Genomic DNA, 18417 nt, shown 5'->3' with positions numbered 1-18417 from the left:
GAGTGATGTTGTGATTAGATCATTCATTTTACTGTCCGTACCAACAAAAGAGTTAGAAGGCTCGTGGGGAGGTTCACCTGCGATGAGCCTCCGATGTTTAAGTTAGTACGCAAATCAAGTAATTACCCCAGAGAAATAGTAAGAGTGCTCTAAGTGTCTAGAATTTACCGAATGTGGAAGTTCCCTTTTTTTTGAGTCCTATAGCTAGGTATTTATGGGGCACGATTCCGAAGAGAACGTCTCTACCGAGAGGACTCCTTTGGCTGAGAGGATGTCCTTGCCAAGAGAACTTCCTTTAGCTGAGAGGATGTCTTTGTTAAGAGAACTCATTTGGCCAAGAGACTCTTCATTGCCAAGAGAATGCCTTGTCAAGAGAGAGGCTTTGCTGAGAGAGAAGCATTGCTGAGAGAAACTTTGTCAAGAGAATTTTGTTTCAAAAATCCTCTTTTTGCCCCTCTTACTTTGGGTGGTACAACAGTTGTGTATGTGATCTCACAGACTACCATCACAAATGGCTTTCTTCATATTCACTTCCTGATCATTTAGTAGATGCTGGATCTCATATCATGAAAGTATAGCATGCACAATGTGGGTAATGGACAAACAACAACACACTTGCACAGACATCTATGCACTTCAATGCTCATCCAGGGGGGATGGGATCGTGATGATAGAAGATGCATAGCTGGTGGAAATTTACAGCTATCTCCATTGCTCATATGGCTGCAATAAATTCCAATTCTCTAAAAGCTGAGCTGTCATCTTTATTCATTTTCCTCAAAATGCTCATATGCTATTTTCTTATGAATTATGTTATCCTTAAATTTATCCAAGTGTTTTAAATTTGCAGGATGATAGCAGGGAGGTTGCTTCTGCATTATTTCCATCCATGAGTTCCTCGTTGAGAAGGAAGAAAGATCATGGTATCCATTGCTGTCCTAAATAATTGTGTATTCTTCTTTCTTTTATGTTGCTTGCTATAAAGGTAAGAATGAAATAACATAGCCTGGATTTCTCCACTAGCAAATCAGAGTTAATAGCAAAAGCTATTCACATGTAAGAAGCTATTAGCTACGACTAAACTAACATATGGTGAACAAATATGAGCTTAAGAAATTTAAAATTTATGGTTGTATGTAGAAGTAAATACATAGCAAGGCTGAAGTGACAAATAAATATCTAAGTGTGCACATTTTTCTTATTGTCTAATAAAGATAGAAAATGGAGTGACAATGTTAAACTTTATTCTTCTAAAGTAACTGCAAGAACAATCTCTAGAGTATTTTGTATGAAGAGAAATCCTGTTTTACCTTCAAGAACTTAGAATGGAGGATTTGGCAGCATGTTCATAAGCGAAATGGAAAATCTTCTTAGATGTTTAAAGAAAATGATAAATTTTATTGTCAACTCAAATCCTTGACAACTTGTTCCATAACTGAATTGAAAATCTTTTTTTTTTTTTTCTTTTGGTAAAAGAAGATAGTAGACATGTAGGACTTGGCAACAAACTCTTAACTTAAATCTCTGGGCTTTAGATGTGGTAGAAATTAATGGAGCTTTCTCACTGATTGTTGCCTTGAACTCGAGCATTAGTTGAGTAGATTCTTGATAAATAATTCATGGGAAAAATCTATATTTCTGTAGGATTCTATTACTCCAAATAGTTTGGGGAGGAAGAAAGAGAATAAGAAATTGCCTCTCTTGACCATGAAAAAGGGAAACAAGAACGATTCACTTAAGAGAGAACTGAACTCTTATTCTTCTGGAAGCTCTATAATTTCCTTTCTGCCACCTACACTATTATCAAAAAAGGAGCGACTTCTCAAGCTCTTCCACATCCTTATTTTGAATGACTATTTCTTCAACAAGTTATAAGGCCTTCCATTAAAGGCAACATCCCTTATTATGAGCTGAGAAGGATGGATTCCAAATGCTTTGATCATTTTGATGATAAAAGTAGGTGATTCAGCCACCCCCAACTATTCTTATACATGGAATTCCAACCCAGGAAAATCAGTTTCTGCTTCTCAAATTATTTGATGTACATAATTTCCTCAAGTGAAGCTGTCTTCAAAAAGAAGGCACTTTGTGAGGAGGTATGACATTCTAAATGTCTTCCCAAGGAAAAAGCAGCCTAACTTCCATCTTAAAGAGAGTTGAATGTGAGCAAAGAGCCACCTTTGAAAGGCTGCTAAACCTACTATCCTTCCCTTCACATCCTATGGAATTATCACAAAAGAACCTAAGAAAAGTTGACAGAACTCAATTTTCAAATCCTGTAAGCTCCTTCAGAACTAAGACCCTCATAATTCCTTTCAAGGAAGATGTAAGCGATCACCATATTTTCCATTCCTGTTCCTGGCCAAGAAGAATGGCTAGACCTAGGGGTGAGCATTATTTGGGTAAAACCAATTTTTTTAATTGAACTGACATATTTCAGTTGCTTTGTTTGGTTCAGTTTTTTTATACAAGAGTATCAATTTTCAGTTTGGTTTTGAAATTAATATTTTAGTTTTTAACTGAATAAATCAAATTATACATCACTTCGCAAAAATACCCAACTTATGTACAGCATGTCATTGGGTATAAAAGCTCTCATTCCATAATTACAAAAATAGCCTCATATGTTCTTGTATGAGTTCTCCAGTGCACAAGGCTCCCTGCTTTCTGTGTAAGGGTATTTTTGTCAATATAAATTGAATTGTTACATATATTTAATCACCACAAAAAAGATTAAAGTTTATATCAAGCACTATTTAGTTTTTATTTTCAAATTTTGAAAACAAAACAAAGTTACCAAACATGTTCAGTTTCAATTTTTTAACTGAAAATGGAAACCAAAAAACAAAAAGTTAAAAACTGAATAGAAAATTGGAAGCTCTCTGAAAAGACCCCTTAAATCTCAGTTTTCTACATTGTTGATCTTCTCAATTTGTACTTACAATGTCTTTTTTAGCAATCCTTTAAAGGCAATAACTGGCCGGAGATGTTCTTTTACTATGCCTCTACAGATACAATAGTATGATATCTGGGTGGTTGGGTTCCCTCCCTGGTCCATATCATTGGCTAGTTCAACAGTTTGAACTTCAGAAAGAACACAAATCTATGGGCTGAGAATCCTCATTTTGAGGGAAATTTACTTATAAACAAACTCTTTATTTCACAAATCTCCAAACCATGTGATTCCTTTTCCCTACATTCTACCGTAGTTTTCATTAACCGGCAGTCCACTTACCATAAAATGTGCAACGATCACATATAATCAGAAAATCTTCTTGTTCATTTGATATTCAATTATTTTTGTTTCTGGTACAGTGGTGAAAGATGCAGGACTGTGAGGCCAAAAGTAAAAATCTTAGTTATGAGGGCAACTACTTTAATGTTCGCTCAGTATGGTAAATGGCATTTGCCTGTGGTAGAAACCTAAACGTTTATGGTCCGGTATTGAGTGTTGTTTATGCTGGTCTTCATCATAATCCCTTTCTTCCTGAATGTTTTTGACATCTCTGCATCTAACACATGTAGGTCGAGCTGAGGCACTATTAATTGCTGCTTATGGAAAAGGCCTGCAGATGACCACCAATTCACCAAGCGTGGCAAAAGAACTGGTGTCCTAAAATGGGCAAAATTGGCAATAACCCACTTCATTTTCGTGCCACATCCTTTAGTTATTGCTGGATGTCTTCTCTTGCAAATGCTACAAATTGAAAGGCAACACGGATTGGTAACAGGAGAAAAACACTTGATGGATCATGCTAGAATATTTATTGCACTTGATCAGGCATTTCTCTGGGTTTTAAACTATCATTTGTTCACTCCAAAATTGCTATGGTGGTTCTGCAATCACGGCTGCTGATTCATTGAGATCAAGCGGATGGTCATGCTAACTCAAATTCTTGATGGGGTTTGAGTTCATTGTAACCTAGAGGTCTCAGGTTAAATTTAGGAAATAGCTTGTTTGTTGAGGAGAGGTAAGACTGCGTACAATTCTTGAACCCTACAATGGGGGAGCTTCCTGCACTGGATTCACTTTTTGAGCTCCGAATTAGGATCATCTACCATAACCTATGAAGAACGTCTAAGATTCTAATAGACTTTTGAAGTTCTCTTTGGGAGCATGCAATTTCCTTTGCGGACCTGGTATGGTTAATAGTGACAGGCTAATTTATTAAAATTTCAGTCATTTGAGTGATTCTAGTCTTCTGCCTTTGAATCCTGCTTGTGCATGCAGAATTTAACAATATTTGGAATATTAAACAATGTGAAGTGTGAACTTTTGGTATCTTAAAGTGGGCCTTTTTGGGTTTGGTGCATGCACGCAATTAGTTGACTTTTTGCTTGCTTTACACAGGTATCATTGTTCTGTTCAAAACATAAAGAGTGCGGAAACTCCAAGATTAGAAAAAGAATCAAATTTGTTTAACAAAATAGTTATTCATTGACTGTTAAAAGTAGGATTACAAACTGGCTTTGATTCTTCCATTCAGTAACAGTCACTTGAACATTTCAGGGCCTGCTTTCGAATCGATTAATAGCATGCGTTTCAATGATACATTTTCATGAGGATAATTGGATGAAAAAGTTTGTTGGGCTTTCAGACCATTTAAATTTTTTTTAATGACTCTCTTTCTTGATATATATGTATATATATAAACACACATGTACACGCATGTATAATTGTTCAAGATGACTACTGTTTATGGTGGTTGAGAAGAACTTGATCACTATGAAATTTATAATATTATGATTAAATCACTCTTGGCATTATAGAAATATTTGATAGCTATGAATCTCACCGGTGATCAGCTCCTTAAAATGAAGAAGATGATGGTAGTTTGAGAGGAAAGAATTTGATTTGAGGGATGAGAAGGTAGACGGTAAGGATGAAAAAGATTTCTGATCTTAATTGATTTGGATCCCCTTTTATACATTGCTGTGGAATATTCTCAAAGTAGTTAACTGAATAACTTCCGTAACTACCAACTGAATTCTAACTTCCTTTTATACAACATATATGTGCTTGCGTCTCAACTTTTAACAGAAGCGTTGACCTTTTTTATCCTCATATCTTTACAACAGTTTATGTATTACCATTAAGAAGTGGTTAATTGGTCAGCAGATACTGACTTGATATACAAGTTTCTGAAATTGGTCCCTTCTTTACAATCTGTTGGCGTATCTGGTTTATCAGGAATTAATGTACGGATCCATTCCCCATCCATCATCCCGACTAGACACTAGACGTGGGTACCTTGTTCATTGTTCCCTTTCGAATTTGGTTGGCCACAATAGATAATAAAGGCCATTTTGCCTATATGTAGTGCAACTCCAGCTTGCAAGTTCCAGTTGGTCAAAACAAGCAACACTACAAAAACAACACACTGATCCTATGAGCATCAAAAGCTTACATCTCAAGAGGATAATTAGAATCCACCTTAGGTGAAGATTTGGTTCAAGCATATCTACAGGACTTGAGTAATCGAAGGACCATCCTTAGGTCATGCCTGTGATTACAAGATTTTCCTTTATGCCATGCACCTAGAAAGTTTCATTCTGTTTCAGTGTAGATGATAGATTTAAATTTAAGTGGTGGAGCAGAAAAACTTTAGATGCTTCTACTTAAGGGTGATCTCGTATATGACTCCTTCAAGATTTCCTACCACAGACCGGCTCCCAGCAACTTCACTTATCAGCAGTCCATGCCTAACAGCTTCACTGATAACCATGGCATCCATGCTGCACCAAAAAGAATTATCACTGTAAAATGAAGCAAATTGTTTATGGAAAACCCATAAAACCACATTCTCTTACTTTATCTACTATGTTTATCAGAAACCATTACCGACTTGGCTTCATTCTTGATCATAAATGGTGTTAAAAATATCTAAATAAGCAGGGGAAGCATGCTAGAAGTTCCAAATTCATACACAAAGCTAATAAGATTTTCAAATGTTTTGTATTTATTAAATTGTCTGAAGAGAAATGCTATAACCACCAAAATAGAAAACTGGTGACTCTTGAGGATCCCCACGTGCTGGAAAGGAAATGCTGCAGCATGGCAAAGTATAATACCAACTGCTTGCACTTGGCAGTCCTATAATCAAAATTCTTGCAATGCCAAGGCAAGAAAAGGAAAACTTTCTATGGAAAAAAGTATCTTAGGCAACAGACCGAATTTTTACACAGATCTACAGATTAGTTATAGAGTGACCAGAAAATCTTAATAGAATGAATTGTTATAAGGGAGTCCCCAATGCAAAAGGCTCCTTGTTTTGCAAGGGTCCGAGGAGGGTTGTATTTGTACACAGCCTTTCCCTCACTTTTGTTTTTCTCAAAGAGTCTGTTTTCACAACACAGACATGTGAACCTTTTGGTCACAGAGAACCACCAGGGAAAGAAAAGTTAATTTTTCCAATATTCATTTCTAGAAACATTAAAACATTTTTGCTTCTGGAACTATATTTGAATGGCCCCTTCCGACATTATAGTACAAATATGGCTTAACATGGAGATGCACCTTGGAAGAGAACAAAATTCCATTAAAAGTAGAAAACAGAACAAAAACAAAAAAGGAACCAAATATTCTGACATTTAGCATGTGAAAACAAGGCAGATGGAGTATTCAAAAGACAGCTAATCTGATTTCAATTAAAGCCATATAACAAAAGTCATCTTGGATTCACCTGCTACTGAGTGTTCAATAGAATCTGAGTCATATATTCCAAAAGAAATCATTTTTGCAATGGAAAAATAAGGACCAACTAGATGCAATTACAAAAGAGAATCTGCTAATTTTCAAGATAAGAATACCAACAGTTATTATTTTCAAAATGAAGATTCCCTGGCGCATTTGCTATTACCATCTAAAATAAAGCAGTTCCATAAAACATGGTAACAACTATTGGTAAAAGACATTCTCATGGATAAGAAACTTACACTTTGGCTCGGGATACATAAGCCAGCAGGAATTTGCAGTGCCCGATATCCCGAGTGCAGAGAAGCTGTTGCACAGTATCAAAAAGCAAGGGGATGCTAGACTGTTGAAAGCTTGAATGTTGTCAAGGCTTTCTTTCTCAATTTTCTCGGTTCAATATGTCAAACTGAAAATCATGTGTGTTACTGAAAATAGTAAACATCAGCATAAATGAGCTGCTGCTAGCATCTAACATTTGGATTGGGTAATAGGCTAATAGCAATTACAAACAACTATATTGTCTTGGGCCATTCCAGCTAGATATTGATAAAATGAACTTCAAATTCAGGCCAATGTTGCAGATTTCCAGATATAATAAGCGTGTATGGCAGAAAAGTATAGATGTTATTCTACCTGCTTATGATCAAACATGCACTAGGAATGAAAATGGCACGGTAATGAAATGATTCAACTTAAATTTCAGTTTTATCTCAATCCAAGCAGGTTTCAGATGAAGTAATTTGCCAAAACCACATAAATAAACTCACGTCACCAATTAACTGCTAGAAGTAGCACCAGCAGCAGAAGTGGCAATAGCAGCAATACTGATAAGAAAATTAATATTAGTTTTATTCTGAGGGTTATGTTATCATTCTGAGTTTCAAATATTAATCAACTCATGATACTGACAGTAAAGGAGTAAACCAATATAGATACTACAAAGAGGAAAATTATATGAACTTATTTAATTTAACAACGTTCCTTGTATTTTGAATTTTAAGCCAAGCTTGGAGACAGCTGCCTTAGGCTTATTTAGAGAAGAAGTTTTGTTCTGATTATGCAGTATTGGAGACTTGAAATGACATATTCTAGTGCATTTAGTATCAACACCAAAGCTGCTGACTAAATGCCATCCATGCGCAAAAATTGGAGCTTGTGTATGGGTGTATTTATATACATACCTTTCTAGGCCTTTTGACTAAGATCAATAAATACACTTTTACGTATACAACAAGAACAATCCCAAGCCTTAATCCGACTAGGTGATGTCTACAACTAGCCTTTTATGTATATTACTTTATTACTTGAAAGCCTGATTGATGGAAAAGTCACAGTAAGGATATAAATATCAGCACCAAGAACCAGATCAAATCCTTCCGGATGTCTTTCTAATATTTGGTTGAGGTCATGGGAATTTCCCCATTCTAGCTTCTCTGCAATTAATCCTGCACATATGATGTCGTAAGCAGGATACTAACTTATCCAAACATAAGACTACAATTTTCACTAGATTAATTTACCGGTACTTTCAGAAGATGAGTGGAGCTCTATATTTTTCTTCAGGATCTGAAAATGAACAAATTACATAAAAAGTTACGGTAGCTGAAAATTAGAATCCAATTTTAAAATTTCTGAAATTTAATGCAATGCCCTTGCCTTGAGAACTTCCTCATTATGGTCAGTCAATACAACATCATGGCAAAATTTGCTGCATAGAATTCCAGTAACACCTGCACTTTGCATGCAACAATTTTAAAGAGGAAACATCTTTTATGCAGTGATATGGAACAGTGTTGAGGATGAGATGACTCTTTGTTTCTAAATGATGCAGTGAATAATGGGGTACTAGAATTCCCACAACATAGAAAAACACAAGTCTAATGGCAAGTTAAACTGTGCTATTTACCCTCAGTAATCGGTGATTTAAATCAGCAAATGATACAGTTGAATCATGATTGAAATATAACAAGAAGTTCTGATCATTCTCCACGCCCGAAGCCAAAGGCACTTAAACGCTAAGACATTTTGTGCAAAGGGTACTGCTAGGCAAAAAAGACAAACCAAGAATCACAAATGGGTGAAAGACTGAACAGAACCTCAGAACTGAGAGAAGGTCAACTACTTCACACTCCAGACACATACGGAGCATCTGATAACAGAAGCTAGATTTTTAAGATTTTACTTCTCCACGATGGAATAATAGCCCACAGAAGCATCCATACAGTCTAACAGAAACTTCAAATGACAAAGAAGACCAAACTCCATGACAGACAAATAGACAATTAGCCACTGGATAAAGTACGGGAATGATTAACAGTTTTCTGAGAATATCCTGACCTTTTGGGTTTTATTTATCCTCAACTTTTATGGTTTTGTATGAAATTAATAGAGAGAGACAGTTTGACATGTATTTTCCAAAACGTAAAACTTACTCCAACTCTGTATTTGCAGTTTCTCAAGCCACTTCTAAATAGTTTGAATAACTATAAATAAGCTTATCTAGAAATTTTTTCTTTTTTTTTCTTCAGATATATTCCTTTACACAAAATAAACTTTTAAGAGAACACCAAAGCTTTGTTTGGCAACAGAAATGCACACAAATATCAAAAAATTTAAAGTTTAAATTGACAAAAATGATAAATCTGTCTAAGATTATGACTTACCAACACCAGAGCCTAATTCTATGACAGAACATCCTCGAAGCATCTCAGGAGTCTGAGAAATGTAATTATTCAGAAGCTTTGCTCCAGGCCATACCAACTGCCCCGTCAAATCAAAATCAGCTGTATCACAAGGCATATTGATAAGCATATAAATAGTAAAATTATTTTGAAAGACAAAAGTACCAGTTTGATTAATTAGACATTAGAGAAGAAGCAAATATGCGTATGGGGTATTGGCCAACTAAGAGACACAAGTTAGCGAAAAGAATGCAGCTTAGATGTTAAAGTAGATGTGAGCAAAAAACTAGGATAAATAAGGTTACCAGTGAATGATCTATGAGATGACAGGGATAGGATCTAGCAAAGATAAAATGAGGGGAAACAGTTGAAATAGTAATGTATGTACAATGTAGAGTGGCAGATGCCCCAGTTAGGAGAAGTGATATTGTTTATATTAACAATAACTAATGCTGACGAACATGGGAAGCAAAATTAAGTTAGATTAAGTCAATATAAAATACGTGCCATATTATGAATTGTCTGAAAAATGATGCTTCTTGATAGAGCGGAATGGAGAAAAAGGTCCATCCACATAACTGAATCCAAATAATTGAGGAAAAGACTTAATAGAGTTGAGTTGTAGACAAGGTATGCATTGTGCCACACATACACACACACACATATCTAGTCGTTCTTAAACAACAAAAAGTATATGTAAATCTACTGGCAGAAACTTAAAAACAAGGACAAGTTCTTTCCAGATGAAATTTGAGGTCTTATGCAAATTGCAGTTTCTGACTCAAGCAGTCCACACATAAGAAATGAGACCTCGAGAAATATGATCATCTACAACAATGTACTAAACTCTCCTATTAAGCAGATTGTCTTCTATGCTTCTCTCTCAAAACATGCCATATCTTGGTAACTAACTGCTCCTTCAGCAAATTCAATTGCCTCAGCCTACAATTATAAAATGCACTAGACTTTAAAGTATTTCCACCTTATTTCAGCATTCTTGAATGTTATTTCAACCATCTATAAACATGTATTGAACTGATTGAGAATTTAGATGCTAAAAAGTTCCTTTTATATTGGGCCGGGGGAGGGGAGGGAACCCATCAATTATCTATCTATGCACACTTCATCCTCTTAATATCAAAATTTTTCTAATCTATGTCCGTGTGTGTGAGCAAATGAATATATATATACACACACACATGGATATAAACATTGAATACCCTAAAGTAGATAATTCACTTCTTGAGGTTGATACATTTGGTGTAAAAAGAGAGCTGAAGAGGCAAAAAGGTGAAAAGAAGAAAGAAGGGAACTGACTTGAGGCAGATTGGAGACAAAAGAGCTGAAGAACTTGGGACCCGAATGTGAAGGTAGTAAGCTGATAACTGCAACCACAATCCGAACCCTTCTTCCATTTAGAAAGATCGAACCAACAACTTCTACTTTTGCACTAAAATCAAAGAAACAATAAGATGCAGACACATAGGAGAGAAACATGAAAAACCACACACTCGTCATTGATGAAGAAAGATCTGTCTATACAAACTATCTCCTCTCCGTCTTCTTCTTCTTCTTCACCTCTCTTTTCCATCTCTTCTTTACTTCCTTCGTAGCAGGGTTCCTTCGGTCGCTAAGCAGAAAGAAAGAAACAGGGAGAGAGCACAGAGAAGTGCATCAATTGGGCCAGAGAACTACTTGGGCCTAAACCCTCTCAGGGCCCATATTTAGGCCCATACTCTATTAGTTTGCTGGATCAAGCCTTCGGTTGGCCATTAATTACACATACGTGACGATGCCCGCCGTCAAATAAATCCATCATTATTAAGACACGTGTCTCGCATGCTAAGTTGCAAGTGAATCGCTGGAAATTGTACACGTCGTGAGTGGCCCATAATTGTACTCGAGAGGCCCATATTTTTTAAAATTTTTAATTAAAATATTATAATTTTTAAATTGTTTATAAAAATATATAATATTTTCTAATAAACATGATATTAAATAAATTTTAGAGTTAGAACACTTTATTACTTAAAAAATTATGTTTTTCACATTCCTTTCTTTTATTCTTTTTTCAAGTGTTTAAAATGTAATTTCATACTATCAAAATTATAATTTAGTGACAAGCAAGAAAGTTAAAATCGGGATTCTAAATATGATCGAAAATAGTTCATAAAATTAGATCATAAAATTGTACAATTTTAGAAATAATTAAAAATAATTTTGATTTTTATAAATATATGTTTATAATAACATAATTTTATAAAAAATAAATTAATATTATTTAATAACCTAATTATTTCTTATTATAAATTAAATATACGTATCTATTTTAAAATTATTTTATCTATCAATTTTAAAAATATTAAATAATATAAAATTTCTAAATATTAAATTCCTCATTTATCATCATTCATCCATTTATAATCAAATATAGTTAAAGTTATCACAAATCAATTATTAGTTTGCATAATTTATGCAATTTTAAAGTCATCACAAATCAATTCTTAGTTTAACATGATGTTCAAAATTTAAAGTATAATTAAAATCCCAATTTTATGCCATTTTATTCTAACTCTGATTTTGCATGCGATTTTAATTATTTGAGGGTCTCCAACATGTAAGACTGTAAAATGAATTTAAAGTATAATTAAAATCCCGTTTTTATGCCATTTTACCCCAACTTTGATTTTGCATGCGATTTTAATTATTTGAGGGTCCCCAACACGTAAAGTTGTAAAATAATATATGTTGAATCTATATTTTAATAACAATGGTAACAAGTGATCATATCAATGACTCATAAATTTTGAGTCGAAGTGCTCTAGAGAGTCTGAATCATTTCTCCACTAACTAATGATATATCTTAATTATAAAAATAACAATATAATTTATCACAATTTCTTGTGTAACTTAACACATATTAATTATCAACTTCACTATTTGAATCTATACGACATACCACTTTTTTAAGCATTATTTAAATTTTCGACTCGAGTGCCAACAATTGTACTATTAACTTCCAATTATTTATCAAAACAAATATTTAAGATAGAAAACATATTTATAATTCAAATCATCATTTGATGTACTTAAAAATTAATATTTATAATGTCAATTCTTAATTATTAAATAACTTAAAACATAATAATAAATAACAACTACAAACATGTCTTCCCTCAAAAAAAATAACAATCTAGGGAGAACTTAGAGTTAGGACCACTTTGATGGGCAGTTGTTAATATATATATATATATATATATTATTTTTAGAATATGATGCAAGTGATAAAATTTTTAAATTTTGTTAATAATGATAAAAGATTAACTTTTAATGGAGATAAAAAAAATTTTATTTAATAAAGACTGATCACGTGTCTATTTAAGAATGCATAATTTTGCGACCATATCTGATTTACTCAAAAATTAAACCAAGAAAAGAGATCGGCCCCTTTCAAAATTAGATGAACAAAATTTGAATACTTAAATTATAACAAAAAAAAAAAAACTCATATATTTCACACACGATTGAAGGATGCATTGTGCGGTTGGCATCATCCCCCACAGACACACGTGAACCCACACGTAAGATTTATAATATGCAGTGGTTATATTTATTTATTCATATCTCCCGCCATGTGATTGCCATGAAAGAATTATTATATATCAAATACTCACAGGACAAAACCTACCATATGGGAGGGAGTCTATTCAAATACACGAGGGTGGGTGGGTTTGATGCGTTACCAGATGCATACCAATTAAATGCATTTATATTCTTATCAACACCCTTATATATATATATATATTAATAAAGTAATGAATATTTTAATCTATGTTACACGGAAATGAAAACGGGAAACATTTTCGATGAAAAATGAAAACTTGGAAATGGTCATCTTTTTAAAAAAATAGACATAAATAGGGTTTGAAACAAGAAAATAGGGTTTGAAACAAGAATAAGAAACGTTTTAAAAATATTTTATAAATAAAAAAATTACTCCTATAAGATGTTTCGTACAATATAAATTTTAACTATGGGCGCGTATATGGAGGATCAGTTGAGTTAGAAGCATTGTATTTGATCTCGATGGACCGGCAGCAGGTTTGAAACCAACTCCAGTCCACTGCATTTAAATACGTGACTATTAGTTAGACTGCTACAACGGTCCGTCACGGGATGGTTCATTAACATTAGATAATATTGGCCACGTGCGACCCCCCCATGACCTAAACCCACCTTTTTTTTATATATATTTGTAACTTTAATATAATTATTATTATATTTTAATTGTAATTATTTTTTTATTTTCCATGCTAAAATAATTAACGTAATGCTCACAATTGAGTAATTATAGAGTTTTATATTAGTATTATTATGTCATGTCAATTTTTATTTATATTATTAATATACAATAATAAATTTATTTGATGAAAAACGTCTTTGTTTAGTTGCCTAAGATTATAAGGAAGAAGATAGTCAAAAGATGCGGGAAGATTCTCTCGTAAATATTACGATATTTAAGTCAGATACTGAAAATGATAAAAATTATTGAGTATAATTGTTATAAATATCAAAAATGTACCCTTTATGTAATGGGTGTCTGTTTATTTATAAATAAACATAGAGTAATTCAAAATAGTACAAGATTATGACTCTTACAACGTCTACCTTCACTTTTTCTAACTTGACTAAGATTAAGATTCTTATAAATGATGTTTATCTTATGATAGAATTCTTTATAGATGATTGTTTATCCCTTTTTTAAAAGAATTTTGAAATTATCCAGTTTACACATTTGTATGGAACCCATTCCCTCCCCATTTTTTTGAAAAGTTTACACCTTAAAGCGTTTTAATGGACTTTGACCATTGACACAACAATTTAAAAGATTAATTAAATCTAAATTCAAATCAGAATTAGTGGTTCTATTTGACAAAAATTAAAATACAATGAAGAAATATGGTAACCCAAAAATTTGGTCACGTGGGTTAACAAATTCCAAAACTAAGTGCAAGCATATATATTAACATTATTCTACATGCATATAGATTTAATTTGACTAAAACTAATTAATATATATTACCAAATATTAGGGGAATGTTTAGATGAAACCACCACCCATGGCCGACCCATATGTCACAAAACCTATATTAGGAAAATGATGCCTAAGCTTATTAAACCTTTATTAATTGCCAAATATGATCAGACATCTTGACTTGATTAGAACTAATTAAGGAATCACCATCTAATAATTAAACAATTAGCAAAAGTCCATTTCAAATGGAGTTGGTGATTTCTTTCTTGCAACGGTAGCCTCTCCTCATTGGACTTTCACTTTTGAAAAGTGTAATGCTTAGGATGCAAATTAGGTAGTTGTTCGTTTGTCATGCCCATGTCAAGATTTAAGGGTGAATAAGGTGACAGTGATGGTCAGTAACTAATTATGAAATGGGTAATAAGTTATTAAACACAAGGTCTAATATGATGAGTGAGTAACGATAATATAGAAATTTGAGCAAGGCTCTTGTATATATAATTTTAAGGGTGAGCAAGAGTTTGGATAAATCGAACTAATTGAATCAAATCGATTGAACTTGTCGATTCGATTCGATTCGATTTTTCACTGGTAACGATTTAGTTCGATTGTTTTCCTCAAGATTTTTGTAATACCCCGAGAGCCCAGAGAGATTAGTATATATCGAGGATAGTGTAAGAAAAGAAACAACACCAGCTGGATACCTTTTGGGCTGAATGTTGGCAAAGAACTTCCAAGTTAAGCGTGCTTAACCTGGGGTAATCTAGGGATGAGTGACCCCCCTGGGAAGTTCGTGTAGGCCCATCAGGGTAAGTTGTTCCGGTCCTTCCTATCGCTCGAACAGGATGTTACAAGTGGTATCAGAGCCGACCCCCGAGCCTCTGAGCGCGGTGGTGGGGCAAACCTCAGCGATGAGGCTGAGTCCCTGAGGGGGGGTGCGTGTAGGCACCTTAGGCGAATCCCACATCGGCCATGCATCGGGGGGAGATCTGGGACCGGTTGTAAGGTCGCATGACGAGGACGTCATGTGCTTAAAGGGAGGAGAATGTAATACCCCGAGAGCCCAGAGAGATTAGTATATATCGAGGATAGTGTAAGAAATGAAACAACACCAGCTAGATACCTTTTGGGCTGAATATTGGCAAAGAACCCCCAAATTAAGTGTGCTTGACCTAGGGCAATCCAATGATGGGTGACCCCCCTGGGAAGTTCGTGTAGGCCCATCAGGGTAAGTTGTTCCGGTCCTTCCTATCGCTCGATGTGGGATGTTACAATTTTTTATTATTCAGTTCTGTTAGGTTAGGTTCGGTTCGGTTCAGTTCAGTTCGTTATTTTCTCCAACAATTTCAGTTATTCGATTTGACTTTTTTGGTATTATTAACCGAAAAATAGAACTAAACCAACAACACAACCTTCTTTTTATTAGGTTCAATTCGATTTTTTTGGTAAGGATTTCGGTTCGATTACAGTGGTTTAAAATTTGATTGGTTTAGATGAGTCAGTCAGTTCGATTTGATTATATATCCCGATTCGATTTGGTTCAATTGATTCAATTATAACCGATTGCACACCTCTATGTAACATGCTTGGTCCCGTGACACTAAATTAGAAAAATAATTAAGAATTAGATTTTTGTCTAAAATTAAATCCAATCCCTTAGTGACTTACACTAAATTAGAAAAATAATTCAGTTATATCATATGACGCTTTCTTTTCTTTTTAAAAGGGATAATTACATAAGTTTAAATGAGATTTGTTATAATATTTATTTTTTATTAATTTTATAAAAATATATTTAATTTTTTTTAACCTAAAAAAAATCTAATAGTTGATACACTTCCCAAAAGTTAATAAAAGTATCAATAAAGTTGTACCATGGGGAAAAAAAAAATAAAGGGTTTTAAGTATCAAAAGGTTATGTACTAATGACTATTTTTACAAATTTTTTTCTAAAAAATTTAGATTTTAGATATGTTCCTATTAAGTTAAAAATTGAAACTATGTAGATATATATGTGTGTATGAAGTTCTCTTAACAAAAAATAAAAAATTAAAATATTAAAATATGAAGAGAAAAACGTATACCTCAATCACCTTATTCGAAAAATTAAGAGTATGCACCAAAGAAGTGAATTGAGTATTTTAAAAAATTTTAGATTTAATAATATATATATACAAAAACTATTTTGGACACTTTATGTTTTTGAAAACAATGTTGTGAATATGAAAATTGCTGCTAAACATATAAGACAAAATTGCTGAAATATAAATTGCTTGAGATAAAAATCAGAAGAAAATTGCAATACGCAAAATTTATAGTGGTTCGGCGCAACTCGACCTACATTCACTATCTTAGTTCCTTATTAAGGATTTCAACGGTCCACTAAACTATATTAGTTTTTGCAGATTTAGCTATAAACTTAATTTTTATAGAATTAATTGAAACTTTAACTTTGCTTTTCAAGTTAACTTTTATTTTTCTTTTTGTTCTTTCTCATCCTCTTTTTGGGAAGATATTTCAATAAACATCGGCTTACTATTTTGTGCATCTCTTGGATATATATACATATATATATATATGCATGGAATTTTGAATTTGATCTATTAAGGGAAAATACTTGCAAAACTCTCAACTTTTCACACATCAACATTTAATATATAAAGAATATTCTATTTTCTTGCATTTCATTGATTAGATAGATTCATAAAAGTTCATACGTTGTTAAAATACATAAGAGAATGTTGAGATAATTTTTTATAATAGCTATAATGTTTGAAAAACAAAAATTATGCACATTTAATACTGTCTGCAATGATTTTTTTTGTCCAATGAATCTTATTTGACTAAGTGATGATGGTTTTTGGGACCGACCACCACGTGCCACCTCTGCGGCTGGACCTCGGGGATGGAACCTCGGACTCGGGGATGTCGGACCTCGGGTCTAGGACCTACAAGACAATGGAGGCCCGGGGCTTGGATCCCCCGGGGTGGACTCCGACGCTCAAATCAGTAGAGTGAATGCAGGTAGTAGTAAATGAGAGAGCTGTAGAGCTTGAATATACCTGACGAGAGTCCTTGTCTTTTATAGGCGAACCCGTTTTGGGTACCCGAAATGAGCGGGCACGACCCCCGAGAATCCTAGTCAAGTTGGAACGGGTCTTGCAGTTCGGCCCGGATTTCCCGGGCTCCACTCCGGAGTGTTGATTTGCCACGTGTCGGTCTCTCAGGTGATCCGTGTGGCAGGTGAGACTATCAGCGCGTAGGGGTATTCTAGTAATTTTAGTTGGTGCCACATCACTAAGTTATTTAATTACTCGATTATATAATGACATTACTCAAGTATAAAATATATCATAATCGATTAACATCTTTACTATAGATCAATTACTTGATTAAGCACTTTGATATTTGATTAAAACAAGTCATTACTCGCGTACAAGATACCTATTAATTGATTATTAATAATATATTAAGCACTTTGATATTTGATTAAAACAATTCACTCTCTTTTTAATATATTAATATTCACCCGTGCCATGCGCAAAAAGTGTAATCACAATAAATTTAAAAATTAAATTTTAATTAATATTAAAAATTTATATATTAGTCTTGAAAATACAATATCTTATATCTTAATTAGTATTAAAAAATTCATGCATTAATCTTGCATTAAATTAAAGGTAGTAATTGATTAATTATTAAAGTAAAATTATTTATTATATTATATATTTATTTATAAATTATAAATATAAATATAAATTAAAACTCCTAAATGTGGGAAAGTATGGATTTTTCAATACTAATTAAAAATTTACTTGAAATTTTTAATTTCTAATTTTGAAATTTAATTTTTACAGTGATAATAAAATTTTGAAAATATGAATTTTGACTTATTTTTCTTTTACTATGTATTAATTTTCTTTCATATTCTTGCAAATGTGATATGTTAAATCTTAATTAACATTGAAAAACACATACATTAATATTTATTTTTTAATAATTGAGGA

At 33.3% G+C, this 18417-nt stretch overlaps 2 protein-coding genes across 6 annotated transcripts in view; one reads left to right on the top strand and one right to left on the bottom strand.

The window, feature by feature from the left end:
• LOC127804836 (Holliday junction resolvase MOC1, chloroplastic) overlaps positions 1-4183 on the top strand; it is a 78652-nt gene extending 74469 nt beyond the window's left edge. For 2 of the 4 annotated variants that reach the window (XR_008023753.1, XR_008023752.1), the window contains exons 5-6: positions 851-923; positions 3526-3598. Coding sequence is in view for 1 of the 4 variants with exons in the window: in XM_052341876.1 (XP_052197836.1) it covers positions 851-923; positions 3526-3617 (165 nt within the window). In the remaining 3 variants the exon portion in view is untranslated. Of the gene's footprint in view, positions 1-850; positions 924-3315; positions 3396-3525 lie in introns of all 4 variants that reach the window. The other 2 variants (XR_008023750.1, XM_052341876.1) reach the window with 2 other exon arrangements.
• Positions 4184-5390: 1207 nt separating this feature from the next.
• On the bottom strand, positions 5391-11053 carry LOC127795913 (uncharacterized). 2 transcript variants are annotated; one of them, XM_052328005.1, is made up of 8 exons: positions 10887-11053; positions 10693-10760; positions 9358-9477; positions 8351-8424; positions 8215-8260; positions 8038-8127; positions 6937-7047; positions 5391-5736 (listed from the first exon to the last, which is right to left on the bottom strand). In XM_052328005.1, the coding sequence occupies exons 1-8, from the start codon at positions 10964-10966 to the stop codon at positions 5690-5692; spliced, it is 636 nt and encodes a 211-aa protein (XP_052183965.1). In that variant the 5' UTR covers positions 10967-11053; the 3' UTR covers positions 5391-5689. The 2 variants fall into 2 exon arrangements, with proteins under 2 accessions (XP_052183965.1, XP_052183887.1); XM_052327927.1 differs by having other exon boundaries at positions 6937-7048; positions 8038-8139; positions 10887-11052.
• Positions 11054-18417: the final 7364 nt, after the last annotated feature.

Source organism: Diospyros lotus, chromosome 1 (assembly GCF_014633365.1).
Source record: "Diospyros lotus cultivar Yz01 chromosome 1, ASM1463336v1, whole genome shotgun sequence".
In the NCBI taxonomy this organism is placed as follows: Eukaryota; Viridiplantae; Streptophyta; class Magnoliopsida; order Ericales; family Ebenaceae; genus Diospyros; species Diospyros lotus.
Note: the sequence above shows the minus strand (reverse complement) of the source record. Positions and strands in the feature narration are given on the sequence as shown.